This window comes from Leptonychotes weddellii, chromosome 3, assembly GCF_054177405.1.
Source record: "Leptonychotes weddellii isolate Sample4059 chromosome 3, ASM5417740v2, whole genome shotgun sequence".
Lineage (NCBI taxonomy): Eukaryota > Metazoa > Chordata > Mammalia > Carnivora > Phocidae > Leptonychotes > Leptonychotes weddellii.
This window is the reverse complement of record NC_138371.1, coordinates 162,334,581-162,352,575: the sequence shown is the minus strand read 5'-3', so window position 1 is coordinate 162,352,575 and position 17,995 is coordinate 162,334,581. Positions and strand designations below refer to the sequence as shown.

General features: G+C 45.7%; 1 protein-coding gene across 5 annotated transcripts in view; it reads left to right on the top strand.

The window, feature by feature from the left end:
• Window positions 1-17,995, top strand: part of ABCC4 (ATP binding cassette subfamily C member 4 (PEL blood group)) — a 231,460-nt gene that overhangs the window by 66,687 nt on the left and 146,778 nt on the right. For 4 of the 5 annotated variants that reach the window (XM_081815104.1, XM_031028548.2, XM_081815103.1 and 1 more), the window contains 5 exons: window positions 4,027-4,116; window positions 5,786-5,949; window positions 7,269-7,394; window positions 8,515-8,764; window positions 17,748-17,849. In XM_081815104.1, the coding sequence (XP_081671230.1) occupies window positions 4,027-4,116; window positions 5,786-5,949; window positions 7,269-7,394; window positions 8,515-8,764; window positions 17,748-17,849 (732 nt within the window). Of the gene's footprint in view, window positions 1-4,024; window positions 4,117-5,785; window positions 5,950-7,268; window positions 7,395-8,514; window positions 8,765-17,747; window positions 17,850-17,995 lie in introns of those variants that run through there. The other variant, XM_081815105.1, reaches the window with a different exon arrangement.

Here is a 17,995-nt window from a genome sequence, read left to right as displayed (position 1 = left end):
TTCTTCTAAGACTTGCTTACCTGTATCCTACAAATTGTGATATGGTATATTTTCATTTATTTGAAAATATTTCTGATTTCTCTTAGGATGTCTTCTTTGCCACATTGCTATATAGAAGTATGTGGTTAATTCTCAAATATCTGGCATTTTTAGAGCTATCTTAGTGATTTCCAATTTAATTCTTTTGTTCATCAGAGAACATTCTATGTAACATTTTTATGTTTAGAAATTTATTGAGATTTATTTTATGATCCTAGCATATAGGGTCTATGTTGAGAAATATTCAGTGTGTGCTTGAGAAAACTGTCCTGTAGCTGTTGGGTGTGCTGTTCCATAAATGTCAGATTAAGGTGGTTACCAATGTTGTTCACATCTTTGTATCCATATGATTTTTTTTTTAATACTTTTATCAATTACTGAGAGAGGGATGCTGAAATCTATGATTGTGGTCTTTTCTCATTTTTCTCTTTAGTTCTGTTTTTGTCTCATATATGTTGAAACTCTATAATCTGATCTGTACACATTTAGGAGTGGTGAATTGACATTATTATGAAATGTCCCTCTTAATCTTTGGCAATATTCCTTGTCTCAAAGTCTGTTGTCTGATATTAATAGAACCATACCACATTCATTGTACGTATTGTTTGCATGGCATATCTTTTTTATCCTTTCACTTTCAACCTGTCAGTGTATTTAAAGTGCATCTTCCGTGTACAGCAACTTAGGTCTGTCTTTTGTTAATCCCTTGTGACAGTCTCCGTTATTGGCTTTTTAGCAGTATCTCTTTGTGTGTTTTTAGTGTTGCCTTAGAGATCAAATAGGCATCTTAGCTTATTATAGTCTGTTTAATCTTAATGTTGGACTATTTTACATAAAATAATAATAATTAATATTTTCTACCAACCTTGGAAAAATTTCAGCCATTATTTCTTCAGATAATTTTTTCTTCCCTATTTTGTCGTCTTCTTCTAGAAATCCAGTTTCATGTATGTTTCATTCCTTGATATTGTCCCACTGAACCCTTATGCTTTTTTTCCCCCTTCAATTTCTCTCTCTTTTCTATTCTTCAGATTGTAATCTAAAAGAGTTGATGAATCTGGGAACAGATTAATGGAAGTTTTCTGCTACTAATATTATCTAGTGAATTTTTCATATTGTACTTTTCAGCTCTAAAATTTCCATTTGGTTCCTTTTGATAGTGTTCATTGCTCTCCTAGAAATTACCTATTCTAGTTCACTTATTATAACCATATTTTCCTTAACTCCTTGGACATATTTATAATAATTGTTTTATAGTTCTTATCTACTAATTTCAAAAAGTGGATCATCTCAGGGTCTACTTCTATTGCCTGTATTCTTTGTCTTTGATCATGGGTCACATTTTCTTCTTTGTATGTTTAATAATTGTTTATTATGTTGGATGTTATGAGGGGTAATATTATAGGGGGCTTTGACTAAAGCATATTGAGTTTTGTGCTTATAAGCAATTCCTGGCAGGATTGGATCTGTCAACCTGTGTAACGACCTACCTTCCTACTTTATGTGTCTGTGTATCTATCTATGGCAGATATTTCCATTTTAAACTCTGTCCAAGTGCATGGCTCTTACCCTAGAGTATGATCTTTATTACTAAGGCATGATCCTCCTGGTGTCTAAATGGAGTGTCTGAGGTGCTTGTAGAGATCTCTTTATTCTGGATGGGCAGAAACTCCATGTCCCTCGTCTGACCTTTGGAGTCTCTCTTGAGCCCACAGCTGCGGCTAAACCCCTTTGCTAACTCCCTACAAAAACTTTTGGTGCCTACCCTTCTGCCACTCTGGCTTGCAAATTCCAGATATTTTTGCAACTTGGAACAGGTAGCTCTTCCTCCTTGGCTCAGTGAAACTGCTGTTCTACTGGGGCAGAAAATGCCCCCGGGCAGAAAGCCAGGCGGGTTACGGGCCTCTGCTCTGGTATTTCCCTTCACTGAAGGCTCCCGGTCCTTTGCCGCCTGTGGGCCAGTGCCTGAAACAGCTGCTTTGTATGTTCTGTCCAGTTTTATAGTTTTACAACTGAGGGTGAGTTCAGTGCTGACCATTCTTTCATGGTTGGAAGCAGAAGTCTGACAGTTTGCTTGTAAGCTCTGTCTTCCTCATTAGTAACATTAATGACACTCCACTATTCTTTGTGGCCTAGCTAGAGTATGACTGATTTTCTTTTGACAGATGATTCATTTCTGTGTTTGCTGCAGGGCTGCCATTAACTTATGTGAGCATTTCTTCCAGAGTCAGTCTTTCATCCATCACTGTACTCAGCCTCAGGCATAACCGAATGATGAGGTGTCCTGATGGTCCACCGAGAGGAGCTTTGTCTTTTGCACAAATTGTCATCTACACCATCTTACCCTCTGGTTCTCATTGTCAGCAGCAGTGACCGTCTGTGAATGACGATTCCAGCTGGGTGCAGTTGTCTTGAGGTTTTTTTTTTTTTCCGAAAATGATCAGTTTTAGAATCAGTTTTGTGTGGCATTCTGTCTTATTTTCATTGTTACAATTAGTTGTCAGATGTCTACTTCTATAATTTTTTTTTCTACATGAGGGATTCACGTGTATTTGTATGTGAAATTGGCTTTAAAAATATTTTCAAAATAGCTTTCAGTAGTGAAGGCACACTGAGGTTTATTTCTTTCCTAGAGGGGCGTTTCTTTCTTTTTTTCTCCCTAGTGGGGAGAGGGTTGTATTTTTTTTGTGACTGATTTATTTACATTTGTGTAGCACTTCATAACTTTTCAAAGTGTTTTCATGTATGTCTGGCCCTTCTTTTTTTTTTTTTTTAAAGATTTATTTATTTATTTGAGAGAGCGAGAATGAGAGAGAGTACATGAGAGGGGGGAGGGTCAGAGGGAGAAGCAGGCTCCCCGCTGAGCAGGGAGCCCGATGCGGAACTCGATCCCGGGACTCCAGGATCATGACCTGAGCCGAAGGCAGTCGCTTAACCAACTGAGCCACCCAGGTGCCCTGTCTGGCCCTTCTTTTCCCTTCACACAATCCTAGCACACAGTCTTGTTACCTCTTGCCTGGACTATGTCACGAGTTGTCCCTCGTCCCCCCTTCTTCTGAGCATCTCCTGGCCAGTCGCATCTACAGTTCAATATTCCTAAAGTTGAGTTTCTCGCTCAAATGTAAAAAGATGTTTACTGTTCCATTTTGTTTTCCATACACTAGCTGCTTTCTGTTCTACCTTTCTAGCCAGATTTCAGGTATCCGTTACTCAACTGCCTCTACATTTCCCTTCCCTGGCTCTGCATGCTGTTCCTTCCGGCCACAGTACTCTTCCTTTCTCTCCATAGGGTTTCTCCTCTTCATCATGCAGGATCTGTCCTGCCCATAGTGTCACTCAGTGGAAACCGTCCCCAGCTCCCTGTGCTGCTGTCCCCACTGTCCAGGTCCCACTTGAGTTACAGGTGCTTGTCCTTATCTTGTCCCATCTCTAAATGGGAAACACCACTCATCAGTCACCTGGTGTCCTCCACGTGGTTGATAACAAGTGTCCCATTCCTAGGAACCCTGTGCCCTGTCTAGACAGTGTCTGGGGTTATTTCCATTCACATAAGGAGACTTCAGACCCAGAGTTTTCGCATGACGTCACACGCAGAATTAATGACTGACTCCAGATGTATAGTCCGTCCCCTAGCTTTTGTCCTTAGACGGCCTCTCCACTCTCAGAATGTGGCTCAAAATTACTTCAGTTGACTCCCGAGTATACATCCTTTTATACTTTGGGCACGTCCAAATTCATCACAAAATGGGGTGAGAGAGTTGGCTTGTACCTCCAGTTGCTCCCTTTGTTCCTTGTGGGATGTGGCTGCCACCACATGGAGGAGTGGAAGGCCGAACCCAGGTCCCCAGAGCCCTGCTCTCACGGGTCACCCTGCTTGCATGACATCATACGAGGCCCCGTCAAAGCACACTCCACTTTGCTGCTTTCCTAAGTGTGGCTTGATATCACTGTAGGAATGTGATTCTCCATTCCCCTCTTCTGTTTCAGGCGCTTCGCCTCAGTAACGTGGCCATGGGGAAGACCACCACCGGCCAGATCGTCAATCTGCTGTCCAATGACGTGAACAAGTTTGACCAGGTCAGCTGCCTCTGGGGAGCCTTTGTGCTCCTGCCCCCTTACTTGGTTTAACGTCTTGGAATTCCATGTGCCAGTTTTTCATATAGGCCAGACTTCTGTTGAGGACATAAGATGAGGATACTTTATTTTATTTTTTTATTTTTAAAAGATTTTATATATTTATTTGACAGAGGGAGGGGAGAGAGAGCACAAGTAGGCAGAGCGGCAGGCAGAGGGAAAGGGAGAAGCAGGCTTCCCGCCGAGCAGGGAGCCCGCCGAGGGGCTGGATCCCGGGACCCTGGGATCATGACCTGAGCCGAAGGCAGACGCTTAACCCGCTGAGCTGCCCAGGCGTCCTGAGATGAGGATACTTTTTAATCCAGTTCTCATTTCTTCAGTGTGCAACTCAGATATAATAATATGTGTTGTCCGGTAGGGGAGAGTTTTGTTTTCCAGATGCATCTACAGCATACTTCAGTTATACGTGAGCACACAGCAGTGTTCTTGCCCAGCCTGGTGAAATGTCCCATAGTCCTTCAGGACTGGCCCTTCTGAGCACACTGTGTTGATATTGCTGGCCGAATTCTTTCTCCTCCTATGTATGATGACCTCCTGGTGGGCAGGGATTATTCTGTGCCCTGTAGAGTGCCTGCTACGTAGGAAGCACCCTCCCCTCAAAAGATTTTATTTATTTATTTATTTTAGAGAGCGTGCGTGAGCATGGGGAGAGGCAGAACGACAGGGAGACAGAATCTCAAGCTGACTCCCTGCTGAGCACAGAGCCCAACGTCGGGCTCCATCTCGTGCCCCTGAGATCATGACCTGAACCAAAATCAAGAGTCAGATGCTTATCCGCCTGAGCCGCCCGTGTGCCCCATTTTTTTAGAAAAATATTTTATTTATTTATTAGAGAGAATGAGAGAGAGAGAGCACGAGTCAGAGAGAGCACAGAGAATGAGCAGCGGGGGAGGAGCAGAGGGAGAGGGAGAAGCAGACTCTGCGCTGAGCGCAGAGCCTGATGTGTGGCTCGATCCCTTGACCCTGAGATCATGACCTGAGCTGAAACAAAGAGTCAGACACTCAACCAACTGAGGCACCCAGGTGCCCCAGGAAGCCTTTGATAAAAACATGCCAAATGGGTAATCCCCAGCCAGAAACAAGCTATTCTTTTCTACCCTACCACAGTCCATTTACACTTACCTTGTGAATATACCTTCCTGTCCAGGGCATTGTAGCTGCTGGTCTGAGCTGTATTGCCCTAGACTACTTCTCTTCCAATTATTCATTCATCAAACATGAACTAGGGTTCCTATTTAGTTTTGGGGATGAATAAGACTTAGTTTCCTCCCAGGTTCCATAATACAGGCTTTTGTGAGGTACCAGGGAGCCCAGGGGAGGAAGTTTGGGGGAACCCTGAGCCCGTGCGTGGGGCAGACAGAATTGAGATCTTCCTTCGGATGCTGTAGTCTAGTCAGGTTCCCTGGATGTCCCTGAAACCTGCTCTGCGGTGTTCTGGAATAGCTTCGTCTGGGGTGGATCCTTGGATTTTTGCTTTAGTAGGTTTAAAACCCACTGTGATCATTTCTGTGTAGGTTCCCATCTGTTTTTTCAGAGCTGGTTGTTTCTCTACTGGGTCCTTACTGAGTTTGTGTTCCTGTTGCCCTAAGAAAGCATCCTTTTTTCTTTTAAGGTGACCATATTCTTGCACTTTCTGTGGGCAGGACCACTGCAGGCGATCGCAGTGACTGCCTTGCTCTGGATGGAAATAGGAATATCCTGTCTTGCTGGGATTGCAGTTCTGATTATCCTTCTGCCCTTGCAAAGCTGCCTCGGGAAGCTGTTTTCATCGTTCCGGTAAGAGAATCATTGGTTTAAAAAATAGGTGGTATGTATTTGTTAATATCCATGGTCTGCCCCATGCTTCTGTTCAAAAACGAAACGTCTTCTGTGATCTCTTCTTTCTGCTGATTGTCGGCTGCTCCGGCTTTAGCCAGTGGAGGCTCCGGCCTTGAGCTGAGGGCCAGTCTTGCAGCTGGAGAGGGGAAGGCATCCGCTGGCTCCTCTCGGCTGGCTTTTCAGGCACTGTACCTCATAAGTAGTGTCTTCAAGCAGACTTTACATATGATGAAGTTATTTAAACATGTATTAAATAATAGTACAATTTAAATATCCATTTCGAGGCCCAGGTCTGGCTGTGTGTATTGTGTTTTTTTTTTTTTTTTAGATTTTATTTATTTGACAGAGACAGGGAACACAAGCAGGCGGAGTGGGAGAGGGAGAAGCAGGCTTCCTGTTGAGCAGGGAGCCCGATGTGGGACTCGATCCCAGGACCCTGGGATCATGACCTGAGCCGAAGGCAGACGCTTAACGACTGAGCCACCCAGGCGCCCCTGGCTGTGTGTATTTTTATGATGCTTGTGTTAGAACCATTTTCAGGTGTGCAGGTGTGTGTCTTGTTTTTAATTCAGTGTGTCCCTTAAATTACAAGCTCCCCAAGGGCAAGGTCAGCCTCGATTGTGTCTTTATATGTCCCACAGTCCTAGCAGCGTATGTGGTAGAGGAGTTGATGGTCTCAGAGGGTTAGAAGTGGGTCACTGTGAAGGTTGTCAGGTGCGTGATGATACGCTGTTTGAAGCGCATCCAGTTTTCTCTGATGTATCTTTACTCATGGTGTTTCTCACTTTGGAAATGGCTCTGCCTTTGCCATGGAGAAATGTTCTGTGTCTTTGGGGTCCCGTTCCAGTGCTACCGGAACTCTGAAGCTTCTCTTGCTCTCTCCTCTGCCCAGTAGAATTAACAGCCCTTTCTTTTCTGCCCCCCAGCACGTTGTCCCACTTTATTATACTGCAGCCAACCATATTATGGTTCAATTCCGGGGCCTTTCTGCCTTCCCTACCCAACCATGACCTCCTGGAGCAGACGGTTTGTATCTGCCTCTCTTTTGTGCCTTCCTTAGCCCCTATTGCAAGTTCTCCAAATTACTTCTTGAATTGGGATGGATTGTTGACTTCCTAATTGAAGTCTTTTTCCATTTGTGTTTTGAGTAGGAGCCGCCTGTGTCGTCCGAGCAAAGGTGCTGCTGTAGGGAATCATTTGATCCCTGGCTCTTGGGCTATGCCTGTGGTCATAAAGGAAGTGGGCCTGTGGCTCATCTCCCATGTCTGTCCCCTTAGGAGTAAGACCGCAACCTTCACAGACGTCAGGATCAGGACCATGAATGAAGTTATAACTGGCATAAGAATAATAAAAATGTATGCTTGGGAAAAGTCATTTGCAGACCTTATCACCTACTTGAGAAGGTAAGATTCTGTGTATATCACAGCCTGTTTTTGTACTTTTCTGTCTCCTGCCTTTACTGAAATATTTGAGGCGTTTTTGGACGTTGAAAGTTTAGAATGTGAACTAAAACACTGTCCACCCCGCCTCGCGCTGTATACCGTCTTAACCCGCTTTTCCATTTACTGTCTTCTTAAAGGAGAGAGAGTGTATGTGCTTCTACTACTACAAAATAAAACTCCAGATGTTTCTTGATACCCTAAATCCCAAACAAGCAATGCTGGTAGTATTTGCAAGTAGGACATTTACACGGAAACTATAATTTATGTTAACGCAGAACAAATAGGAAGATTGTAGAGATTGGGCCAGACTGTATACATCAGTATTATTCATGCCAAACAGAGAAACAGAGCCATGGAAATGCTGTTCCTCTTTGTTTTGCTTTATGTTTGTGGAATTGTTTTCAGTCTTTGATTTAAATATTTGGTGCGTTTGGCCCTCGCGCTCACGGTGTTTCTTCGTCAGCACCACGTCCGCACTGTGCCCCTGCTCACCGCTGCATCTGCTTTGTAGCTGCATCTTCCTCTCCTTCGAATGCACTCAGCTGCCTTCTTCTCAGGCCCCAGCGAGCCCGACTAACCTAGCTCACCTCCCCGCCACCCCGACCCAGGTTCCACTGCTCTGAGTGAGACTCCTCTTCTCCGGGGGCCCATGGGGCCTCTTACTAGCTGTTTCTGTCTCGTGCATATATTTTAGGTTGCTTTTTCTCTTCTCCCATGAGTTCATGAGCTCCTAGAGGAGACAGGCTGTGTGTCTGGCTGCCATCAGCAAGGAGCCCAGCACAGGACTTGTATTGACGCACGTTTGTTGACTGAATGTTCATATGCGGTTGGATTGACCCAGGATGTTAATGTGCGACATGAAGCCTCCATTTAGTTCAGATGAGCGAAGTGGTTATGAGTATGTGGTCCTTGTGTTGGGGTTGGCCCCGGGCTGTGTGCTGTAGGATATTTCCATAACTGAGGGAAGATTTGTCTTAATCCATGTCCCTCCCTGGAAAGGGGCCATATGCAAAAGGCACTGGAATTCACGACTTGGATGTCGATGCTTCCTTGTAAACCTGTATCCTACTCTCTTTTCCAGGAAGGAAATTTCCAAGATTCTGAGCAGTTCCTACCTCAGAGGAATGAATTTGGCATCGTTTTTCGTTGCAAGCAAAATCATCATTTTTGTGACTTTCACCACCTATGTGCTTCTTGGCAACGTGATCACAGCCAGCCATGTGTTTGTGGCGATGTCTCTGTATGGGGCTGTGCGGTTGACCGTCACCCTCTTCTTCCCCGCGGCCATTGAGAAGGTGTCCGAGGCGGTCATCAGCATCCAAAGAATCAAGGTCTGGTGACAAACAACCTTTTTATCTATCTTTTTTTTTTATTGGTTTAAAGATTTTTATTTACTTATTTGAGAGAGAGAGCGAGAGAGAGAGAGCGTGAACGGGGTGAGGGGCAGAGGGAAAAGCAGACTCCCCATCGAGCAGGGAGCCTGACTCGGGGCTCGATCCCGGGACCCCGGGATCATGACCTGAGCCGAAGGCAGACGCTTAACGACTGAGCCACCCAGGCGCCCCAACAAACAACCTTTTTAAGTTGTAGGTGGATTGTAAGCAAAAGGCCTGTTTTGATTTTGGTGTCACCATGTTGTGGTTAGGTGAGGTTTAACTTTCTCAGCATCAAAGCCAGCAGTCATTGCAGAATGATGTCCGTATTCCCCTCCCCGTCGTCTTAGGTAGAGTGCACTAAAGATAACTAAGTTGCTGCTCGTGCAGCAAGATCAACAGCAGTGGCCCAGGGCTGTGGGGTATCGTGGTAGCTGCAGGGTGATTACGTCTACAGCAGCAGAAAATTCACAAGCAGATTTCATCCCTTGGGCCATCTCGAATGACTAGGTAGCGACTGGTAGCAGTCTGGGCAGGCGGGTGGGGGGGTGGCGGGGAGGAAGATTCCTCTCTGGGCTGAGAAGGGAAGAGCTTGCAGAAGGGCCCTGCTCCATAGGCAGTGAGAATGGCCTCAGCCTCGAGTGCTTCTCCCTGATGAAAGGTGGGTTCCTTCCTCCATAGATGCCTGGCTTGTGGTTTCTGAGTATGCCTGTGGGTCTCCTTTCACGTTCTGCCTGTCTCAGCCCATTTCTGGGAAGGTCCTCCAAATTTGTTCCCCGCCCACCATACCCACTACCTCCTTTTCCAAATTAGCTGTCCCTACATTGCTCAGGGCAAATAACTTACATCACCAAGATGCGGCCCCACACATGGTAGGTGCTCAAGTATTTGTGTGTTTATAAAGAGGTCCAAAATGAAGATAAATTGGCCCTGTGAGGGGGCCAGGGCGTGAACTTGAGTGCCTGGGCTTTACAAATAAACCTGGTTTTCCTATTCCTCCACAGCGCTAGATATGTAGTAATAACAGGTCTAGTGAGCTTGATGGCTCTGGGCTTGAATTTTTTCTCTTTCTCTTTTTCTTTTTCTTCTCTTTTCTTTTTTTCTCTTTCCTTTCCTTTTATTTATTTATTTATTTTTTATTTTATTTTATTTTTTTAAAGATTTTATTTATTTATTTGAGAGAGAGAGAGAATGAGAGAGAGAGAACACCTGAGAGGGGATAGGGTCAGAGGACGAAGCAGACTCCCTGCCGAGCAGGAAGCCCGATGCGGGACTCGATCCAGGGACTCCAGGATCATGACCTGAGCCGAAGGCAGTCGCTTAACCAACTGAGCCACCCAGGCGCCCTCCTTTTTTTTTTTTAATAGTTTTTTCATAAAAGCTGAGATTTTTCTTATGACAAAGTTTCTATCCTATTAAAAATTATTACCCAGGAGAGAGCTCGGTCTTATGGGGTCAGTTCTGGTCCCCAAGTTTATCATTCTTTCCGACAGCGGCTTCCAGCAACTTTTAAGTGGTGACCCATGCATTTCAATAAAATTTCTTTATCTTATTAAAGATTTTTTAAAAAATTTATTTATTTGGGAGAGGGAGAAGTAGACTCCCCTCTGAGCAGGGAGCCTGATGCAGGACTCAATCCCAGGACCCTGGGATCATGACCTGAGCCGAAGACAGATGCTTAACTAACTGAGCCACCCAGGCGCCCCTCAGTAACATTTCTCTTATGTAGCTTTTGCATCTTGAAAGAGCATATCTGGGGGCATACTTTGGCCTGGCCGTAGCAATGTTCTAAGTGTACAGAGAACTTTTCCAGATTCCAGCTTCCCATGTAAGTTTTCCTGGAATTCTGCAATTGTCACCACTGCAGCTCGTGCTTACTGTGTCCGGGCACATGATGTCCTTTCATCCTGACCGCAACACGGAAGCATGAGTGTCCCCACGTGACAGGTAGGGAAAGCATTCCTGCAGGAGGTGGGCCAGCGTGGCCATCTGCACACGGCCCGTCAGTGATGCACGGGGCTTTTTCCCAGACCCTGCTTTCTTACCTGCTGTTATGTTGTCTACATTGCTCTCCTAGTACCATGTTGGGCACGTCATGGGCAGCAGATAAATACTGGATTGACTGAAGCAAAAGTTACAGGAAAGGGCTGGGACCAGCAGAGGTGCAGGGTGGCCCAGCTTATACTAGAAGCTAGAGAAATGCAGTGAGGAAGCAGACTGGATGGGCATTCCTGGGACAGCAGGCCTTGAGGGGGTCCTGGCCCAGGGGAGCTGGGTCTTTATCTGCATCTCCCCCATTCTGTGTGCATCTGTGTATCTCAGACCAGCCCAGCTGGACTTGGTGGATCTTAGTGAGGCATAGTCAATGTAGACTCTGCTGGCCTGGCTTCTGGGCTCGGCTCTTGGGCCTCGTAGGTAGTTAGAAACGCCAGTCTTACTTGGTCAGCAACATTAGTTTGGCCATCATGAAATAAAGGAAGATTAAGACCACGCAGCTTTAAAGTGTATCTCGAGTCAGAGGGCAGTCTGGAGATAGAATTCTCTCGTCTTTTGAGGTCAGTCTTTTCTTTCCTCTTAAGGGCTTCAACTGATTGGGTGAGGCCCACCCACCAATATGGAGGATAATTCGCTTTACTTAAAGTGCACTGATTTAAATGGTAATCTCATCTAAAAACTACTCTCACTATAACATCTAGATGTGTTTGTGCAGAGGAGTGGTGCGAAGGGGGTGTTTAGTGTGGGAAACTGCTTCAGGGTGGTGTCAATGTAATTATCGAAGTATCTTCTTTTCTTTCTTTCTTTCTTTTTTTTAAGATTTTATTTATTTATTTGACAGAGAGAGACACAGTGAGAGAGGGAACACAAGCAGGGGGAGTGGGAGAGGGAGAAGAGGGCCTCCCGCCGAGCAGGGAGCCCAATGCGGGGTTCGATCCCGTTACTCCAGGATCATGACCTGAGCTGAAGGCAGACGCTTAACGACTGAGCCACCCAGGCGCCCCTCTTATTTTCTTTTAGATCTTAGACTCTTTTTCAGCCCGTATGGTTTCTATAACCCTTTAAGAAATTTCAATCTTGAGTGCATCAGAATCACCTGGAGTGTTTATTAGAACTAAATTATCACACGTTGGAGATTCTGATTCCCCGGGTCATGCAGAGCCCAAGGTATCTATGTCTTAGGCAAGTGTGCTTGTGTATCTGAAAATATGCCTCGTGTGGAGACCATTGCCCCACCCACGGAAAAAAGCACACAAAGCCAGGATGTGCTTAGCCAATATAAACGATGTCAGGATCATGTTAAGACTAAAATCAGTTGAGGGGTGCCTCATTGGTTCATTTGGTTAAGCGTCTGCCTTCGGCTCGGGTCATGATCCCAGGGTCCTGGGATACAGCCCTGCGTCGGGGTCCCTGCTCAGCTGGGAACCTGCTTCTTGCTTTCCCTCTCCCTGCTTGTGCTCTCTCCCTCTCTCTCTCTGTCAAATAAATAAATAGAATCTTAAAAAAAAGAAAAAAGACAAATCAGTTGAGGAGAAACTAACAGCTGTCTTGGTTTATGCTGGACTTTTAGAGAGCCCATTTGGAATTCATTCAGTCACTCCACAAAGTAACTGAGCACCTACCTTAAGCCTGGGGTTGCGCTAGATGTATATATACAATGATAATGCACAGAAGTCCTTCCTGCTTGGAATTTATGTGTCATCAAGTGAGGGTTGGTAAATACTGAAACAATGACACTCGTTAATGTGTGTTTTGTGTCATTAGTCCTTGAAAGGGAGTCTGAGGTGCTCTGAGGTGCTTTGCAGACACACTGGTGTAATTTTGGAGGTAAGCTTCCTGGCAAGGCTGAAGGAGTGACCCGGAGAATTACATGTTGGGGGCGTTAGGAGGGGGTGGGGAAGAAGAGGCGTTTGCGAGAGGTAGGAGGCTGATATTTTGCATTTTTGTGGGGATAGTTATGTGGCAAAAGCAAAGAGCGCTTGGTACACTAAAAGGAGATCCATGAATTTGAGGAACCAGGAATGTCTGAGGCTGCAGAATAGAGAGTGCTGGAGGCCTGAGCAGGGGATGCAGCCCCCTACAGACAACTTGAAGGTGTTTTGCCTTCTCAGAGCTCACTCTGGCTGCAGCCTGGGGACTGGATCAGAGGAGGTGGGGGTGGTTGCCCAGGGCAGAGCTGGAAGATGCAGTCCAGGAACGGAATGACGTGGTTTGGATTAGGCTGGAATAGACCGGGGCCAGATTTGAGAGCCACTCAGGAGCACGTCTTGACTTTGGGTTCCTGACAGAGGTGATAGGCACTGAATAGAATGAACTGATCCAGTGTTCACTCTTCTTTTTTTTTTTTTAAGATTTTATTTACTTGACAGAGAGAGACACAGAGAGAGAGAGGGAACACAAGCAGGGGGAGTGGGAGAGGGAGAAGCAGGCTTCCCGCTGAGCAGAAAGCCTGATGTGGGGCTCGATCCCAGGACCCTGGGATCCTGACCTGAGCCGAAGGCAGATGCTTAACGACTGAGCCACCCAGGTGCCCTGATCCAGTGTTCACTCTTCTTCCTATCCGTGCCTCTCACTTAGATGTGTTAACGTGCAGTTAGAGGTAGAAATGGCAGCAGGAGAGGAAGAAAAGATGCGCAGGTCAGGACTAGGTGAGGTCTGACTGTAGGGTCAGAAGCTTGGTGGGCACACAGGAGCTGTGACAGTGTCTCTTGCAGCCTGGACGCGGTAGGTTGGGCAGGCCATCCAGCATGATTTCCAGGAAGACTGCATTTGGGAGTTGTAGGAGGTAAATCCAGCAGACCTTTCCCCCTTCAAGATGGCGCTATGGTCTACAACCCTGGGGGAAAGCCTCAGGTGGGCTGTGTAGTGTACTCTCTTCTTTTTTACACATACTTTTCAATTTCCTTTTTTCCCATGTACTGAAAATGAAAGATTTATTATGAGGTTAGAGGCCCAGGAAGTTCCTTCTATTTTTCTCTTAGTGACATTGAACGAGTCCAATAGGATTATAAAAGATCTTGTCTTAACTTCAAAGCACTGGGAGTCTTAACAACGTCTACACCCAGTAATGTGTGTCTTGAGGTTATATTGTTCATAAAGCTGCTTAGGCTTTTTGCCTACGAGCCACTCCGAAGTCAATTTTTTCTGGCTTGAGTCCTGATGTCTGATACTTTCCCGCATGACCTGCTCTGGATATGCACTTCATGGCTGTAATGGCGATTTAATGTCAGCCTTCTCATCAGCCTGAGTTCTAGAGAAAAATCCAGTCAGCGCTTTTGGCACCTTTCCAAGCCGTTCATGTGTTGAGTGGAGTCTCATTTAACCCCCGGGAGACTGTGACTTCTTTCTCCACTCAGACCTATTATTTCCGGACAAATGCTCAATAGATTTACTTTCTCACTTTGTGCATAGTTTCTCTTTTCTTTTTTTTAAAGATTTTATTTATTTATTCATGAGAGATAGAGAGAGAGAGAGGCAGAGGCAGAGGGAGAAGTAGGCTCCCCGCAGAGCGGGGAGCCCGATGCGGGACTCGATCCTAGGACCGGGATCATGACCTGAGCTGAAGGCAGACGCTTAACCGACTGAGCCACCCAGGCGTCCCTCTTTCTTTTCTTGAAGGTGGGGGGAATTGCTATTCTAATATGCACATACTGAATATTGAATTTTATATCTTGGTGATATGCTTATGCTATAAAATTGGAATTATATTCTGTCTAGACAAGATTTATACCATTTATAACCTCCTGCTTGTTGCCTTATATTTAACTCATACCGTGTTAACGCATACTGTGTCGGACTGTAACGACGTAGTCAGTGGCTAGACTCACTTGAACCAGTCATACGGTCTGCTTGTACCTTTAGGGGATATCCGTGATGTGCTGACCCTTTGTGAAGCTCAGTGTTATGTGGGAGCTGAGGCTGTTTGTAAGTGTGTGAATGGCATAGTCTTCTCCCTCACTGTGACTTGACATCCCCTTTGGGGACTCAGAAGTAGGGTGGGCAGTGACAGCTGGGGCCATTGTGAGCTGGTTCCCAGGAGGATTAGCATCTGAAGCAGGCTGGGAAGGATGGGTGGGTTTAGTACTCAAGGGTATCACGGTAGAGGCCACTCGGGGAGTGCGGACTGAGGTGCTCATGGGTCACTGAAGGGTTTAAGCATGGTGGACATTCTCAGAGGTATTTCAGTGAGATCAGTAGGGGGTGGTGTTTGGGATAAGTTTGGTGCTGTTGGGACTGCTGGGAGAAGGAACCAGGAGGTACGGGGAGACAGCAAAAAATTGTGTCAGTATCATAAATAATTGCTAGTGACATTCCAAAATTACGTTGTTCCAAGAGGAATGAAGAATTGGAAGGAGCTGAACTGTGTGGCAGAAGAGGCAAGAGTTGCTACCTGGTTGACGATGGGAGAGGTGGTGGGGAAAGAGAGTTTGGGCCGGGCTGGCTTTAAAGCCTGCAAGGGAACCCTCATTGTCTGTCCGTTCTGCTGCCCTGCTCGACACCGCCGGGGGGCAGGAGGAGGGTCCCCAGCGAGCCCGGAGGAGTGGGGAATGAGTGAGCAGTCCACGCCTCACCCCAGCTGGCTCTTTGGGAGAAATGCACAGGAGTATGTTTTCCTGCACAGAGGAAACTTTGCACGTCCGGCTTTTACCGGTTCTTTTGAAGTCGAACGTGGAACTCAGATTTGTAGCTTTGTGACTGGTAGAAGGATTTTAATGACTTCAAGCGTGTTGACGATTTCTGGAGTAGCAGGTGACTTATATGTTGTTTCCCGAAAATGCTTCCACAGACTTACTTCAGTTGCTTCCTACGTTGGTTAGGGTTAGGTTTGCCCCAGAATAACCACATGAAAGCTGCGTACACAGGGTAGTTGATTTCTCTCTCCTGCACAAATCTTCCTAAGGTTGTGTGTTGGTTTCCTAGGACTGCTGTAACAAAGTATTACAAACTTAGGTGGATCAGAGCAACAGAAATTTGTGGTTGCACAGTTCTGGAGGCCTGAAGTCTGAAATCAAGGTGTCCTCAAGGTCACGAGCCCTCTGAAAGCCATAAGGGAGACTCCTTCCATGCATTCTCTGGCTTCGTGGTTGCCGGCTGACCATGACGTTTCTCAGCTTGTTGTTGCCGTCACTCTGATCTCTGTCTTCATCGTCTCCTCGCTGGTTTCTGCCTGTGTGTCTCTGCATCTTTAACATTTTATTTTTAAGTAATCTCAATACCCAGCGTGGGCCTCGAACTCACATCCCAGAGATTAAGAGTCACATCCTCCACCGATTGAGCCCACCAGGCGCCCCTCTGTATCTTCTTATAAGGACACCAGTCTCATTGGATTTAGAGCTCACCCTACTCCATTATGACCTCACCTTAATTGCATCTGCAATGATCCCATTTCTGAATAAAGTCAAATTTTGAGGTCATTGGGTTTATGACTTCAGCATATCCTTTTGGGAGGACAGAGTTCACCCCCTAAGAAGTTCCATGGCTAGTATTCATTCTGTGGTGTTAGAGACCCAGACGCTTTCTTTCTTATTATTTCACTGTGTGGGGCCTTGGCTAAGCTGACAGCTTCCAAGCCACTGGGTGGAAAAAGGGTTCTCGGACATTGTTACTTCCACTGGCTTGAACTTAATCATGTGGCTACACACAGCTCCTTGGGAGGCTGGGAAGAGGAGTCCCTTTTCCAGGCTGCCACGCACCAGCTGTGAATTAGGGTCTTGTTTCCCCAGGAGAATGAGAGCAGATTTTGAGGGCCGTTAACAGTCTGCCACACGTTCAAAGTTTTGGGGGCGGGGGGGAAGTGGTATTGGTTGTTTATCTCATTTCTGTACCGATGCAGCTTTTCTCGTGGAATTATGTCTAGCCTTTGCAGAGCAAGAAGGCGTTTTCCTATATATGTGATTATGTTACATTTGTTAAGGTTAGCAGGACTTCATTTAATTCAGTCAGATTGCAGTGGGCAGCAGCTAACTCTGTGGAAAAGAGCAGGAAGTGCAAGATGTAGCCATTTTGGCTGCTGAGGGTATTTACTAAGGAGAAAAGACAGGGAGAATGAAAAACGCTTATAAAATATTTTTTAAGAGCTAGAAACTTATTAGGAGCATTTTTTTTTTTTAAGAATGATGACAAGGGAGGGGCACCTGGGTGGCTCCGTTGGTTAAGCATCTGACTTTGGCTCAGGTAATGATCTCGGGGTCCTGGGATCGAGCCCCACATGGGGCTCGCCTGCTCAGCGGGGAGTCTGCATCTCTCAATGTCAACACCCCCCCCACCGCCCTCCCTCCACCCCTGCCCATACACGCTCTCTCTCAAATTAAAAAAAAAAAAAATGATGACAAGGGATAGTTAATGACGAATGATATGCTGATTTGACACGTCCAGGGAGAAAGTGTACCTAAGCGCCCAGGGCAAGGTCACAGTAAATAAATGGGCAGAGCCATATTTTTCATTTGGAGTCTCTGCCATTGGTCTCATGTCCCCAGCCTGTCCTTTTGGGCCAACTTGATTCCTGAAGGCCGGAGGGTGGCCTTCATCATTGTGTTCCCAACATCTGGCGTGGTGCTTGGCACATGGTGGGATTAGGTAAATATTTATGGAAATCATTTCCTACCAACTCCCCCGTTTATTGTTCATAACACAGAAGTAACACAATAAAAATGTCCGGGTTCTAAATGTGTTCGCTGTTTGGAGCTGTATTTTCTCTTTAGGGAAGAATCAGGACACTTGTTGAGAAGGTTACAAAGATAGCTTTGTGAACTCTTTGTGTATATACACTCTATTATATAATTATATAATACATACTGCATTGTGATTTTTGTCAAGCCTTCAAATACAGTTGGCAAAGTGATGTACGGACTGTGTAAAATGCTACATTGCAAATTCCCACGAAAGCAATTACTTTTGCGTATGCTTTGTTCCTGCAGTTCAACTTGCCTTTTTCCTTCTTCTGCAGAACTTTCTGTTACTTGATGAGATCTCACAGCGCACCCCTCAGCTGCCATCAGATGGTAAAATGATAGTGCACGTGCAAGACTTCACTGCCTTTTGGGATAAGGTAACGAATCCTCTCCCTTACGAAATCACAACTACTAAAGGACAACTGGGCATGTAGATGTAATAGTGAATTTTGAGATTTTTCTCACACCATATAAAATGTGACTAGCCTCATTTACTTGAGAGTATGTTATAAAAATTCTCAAA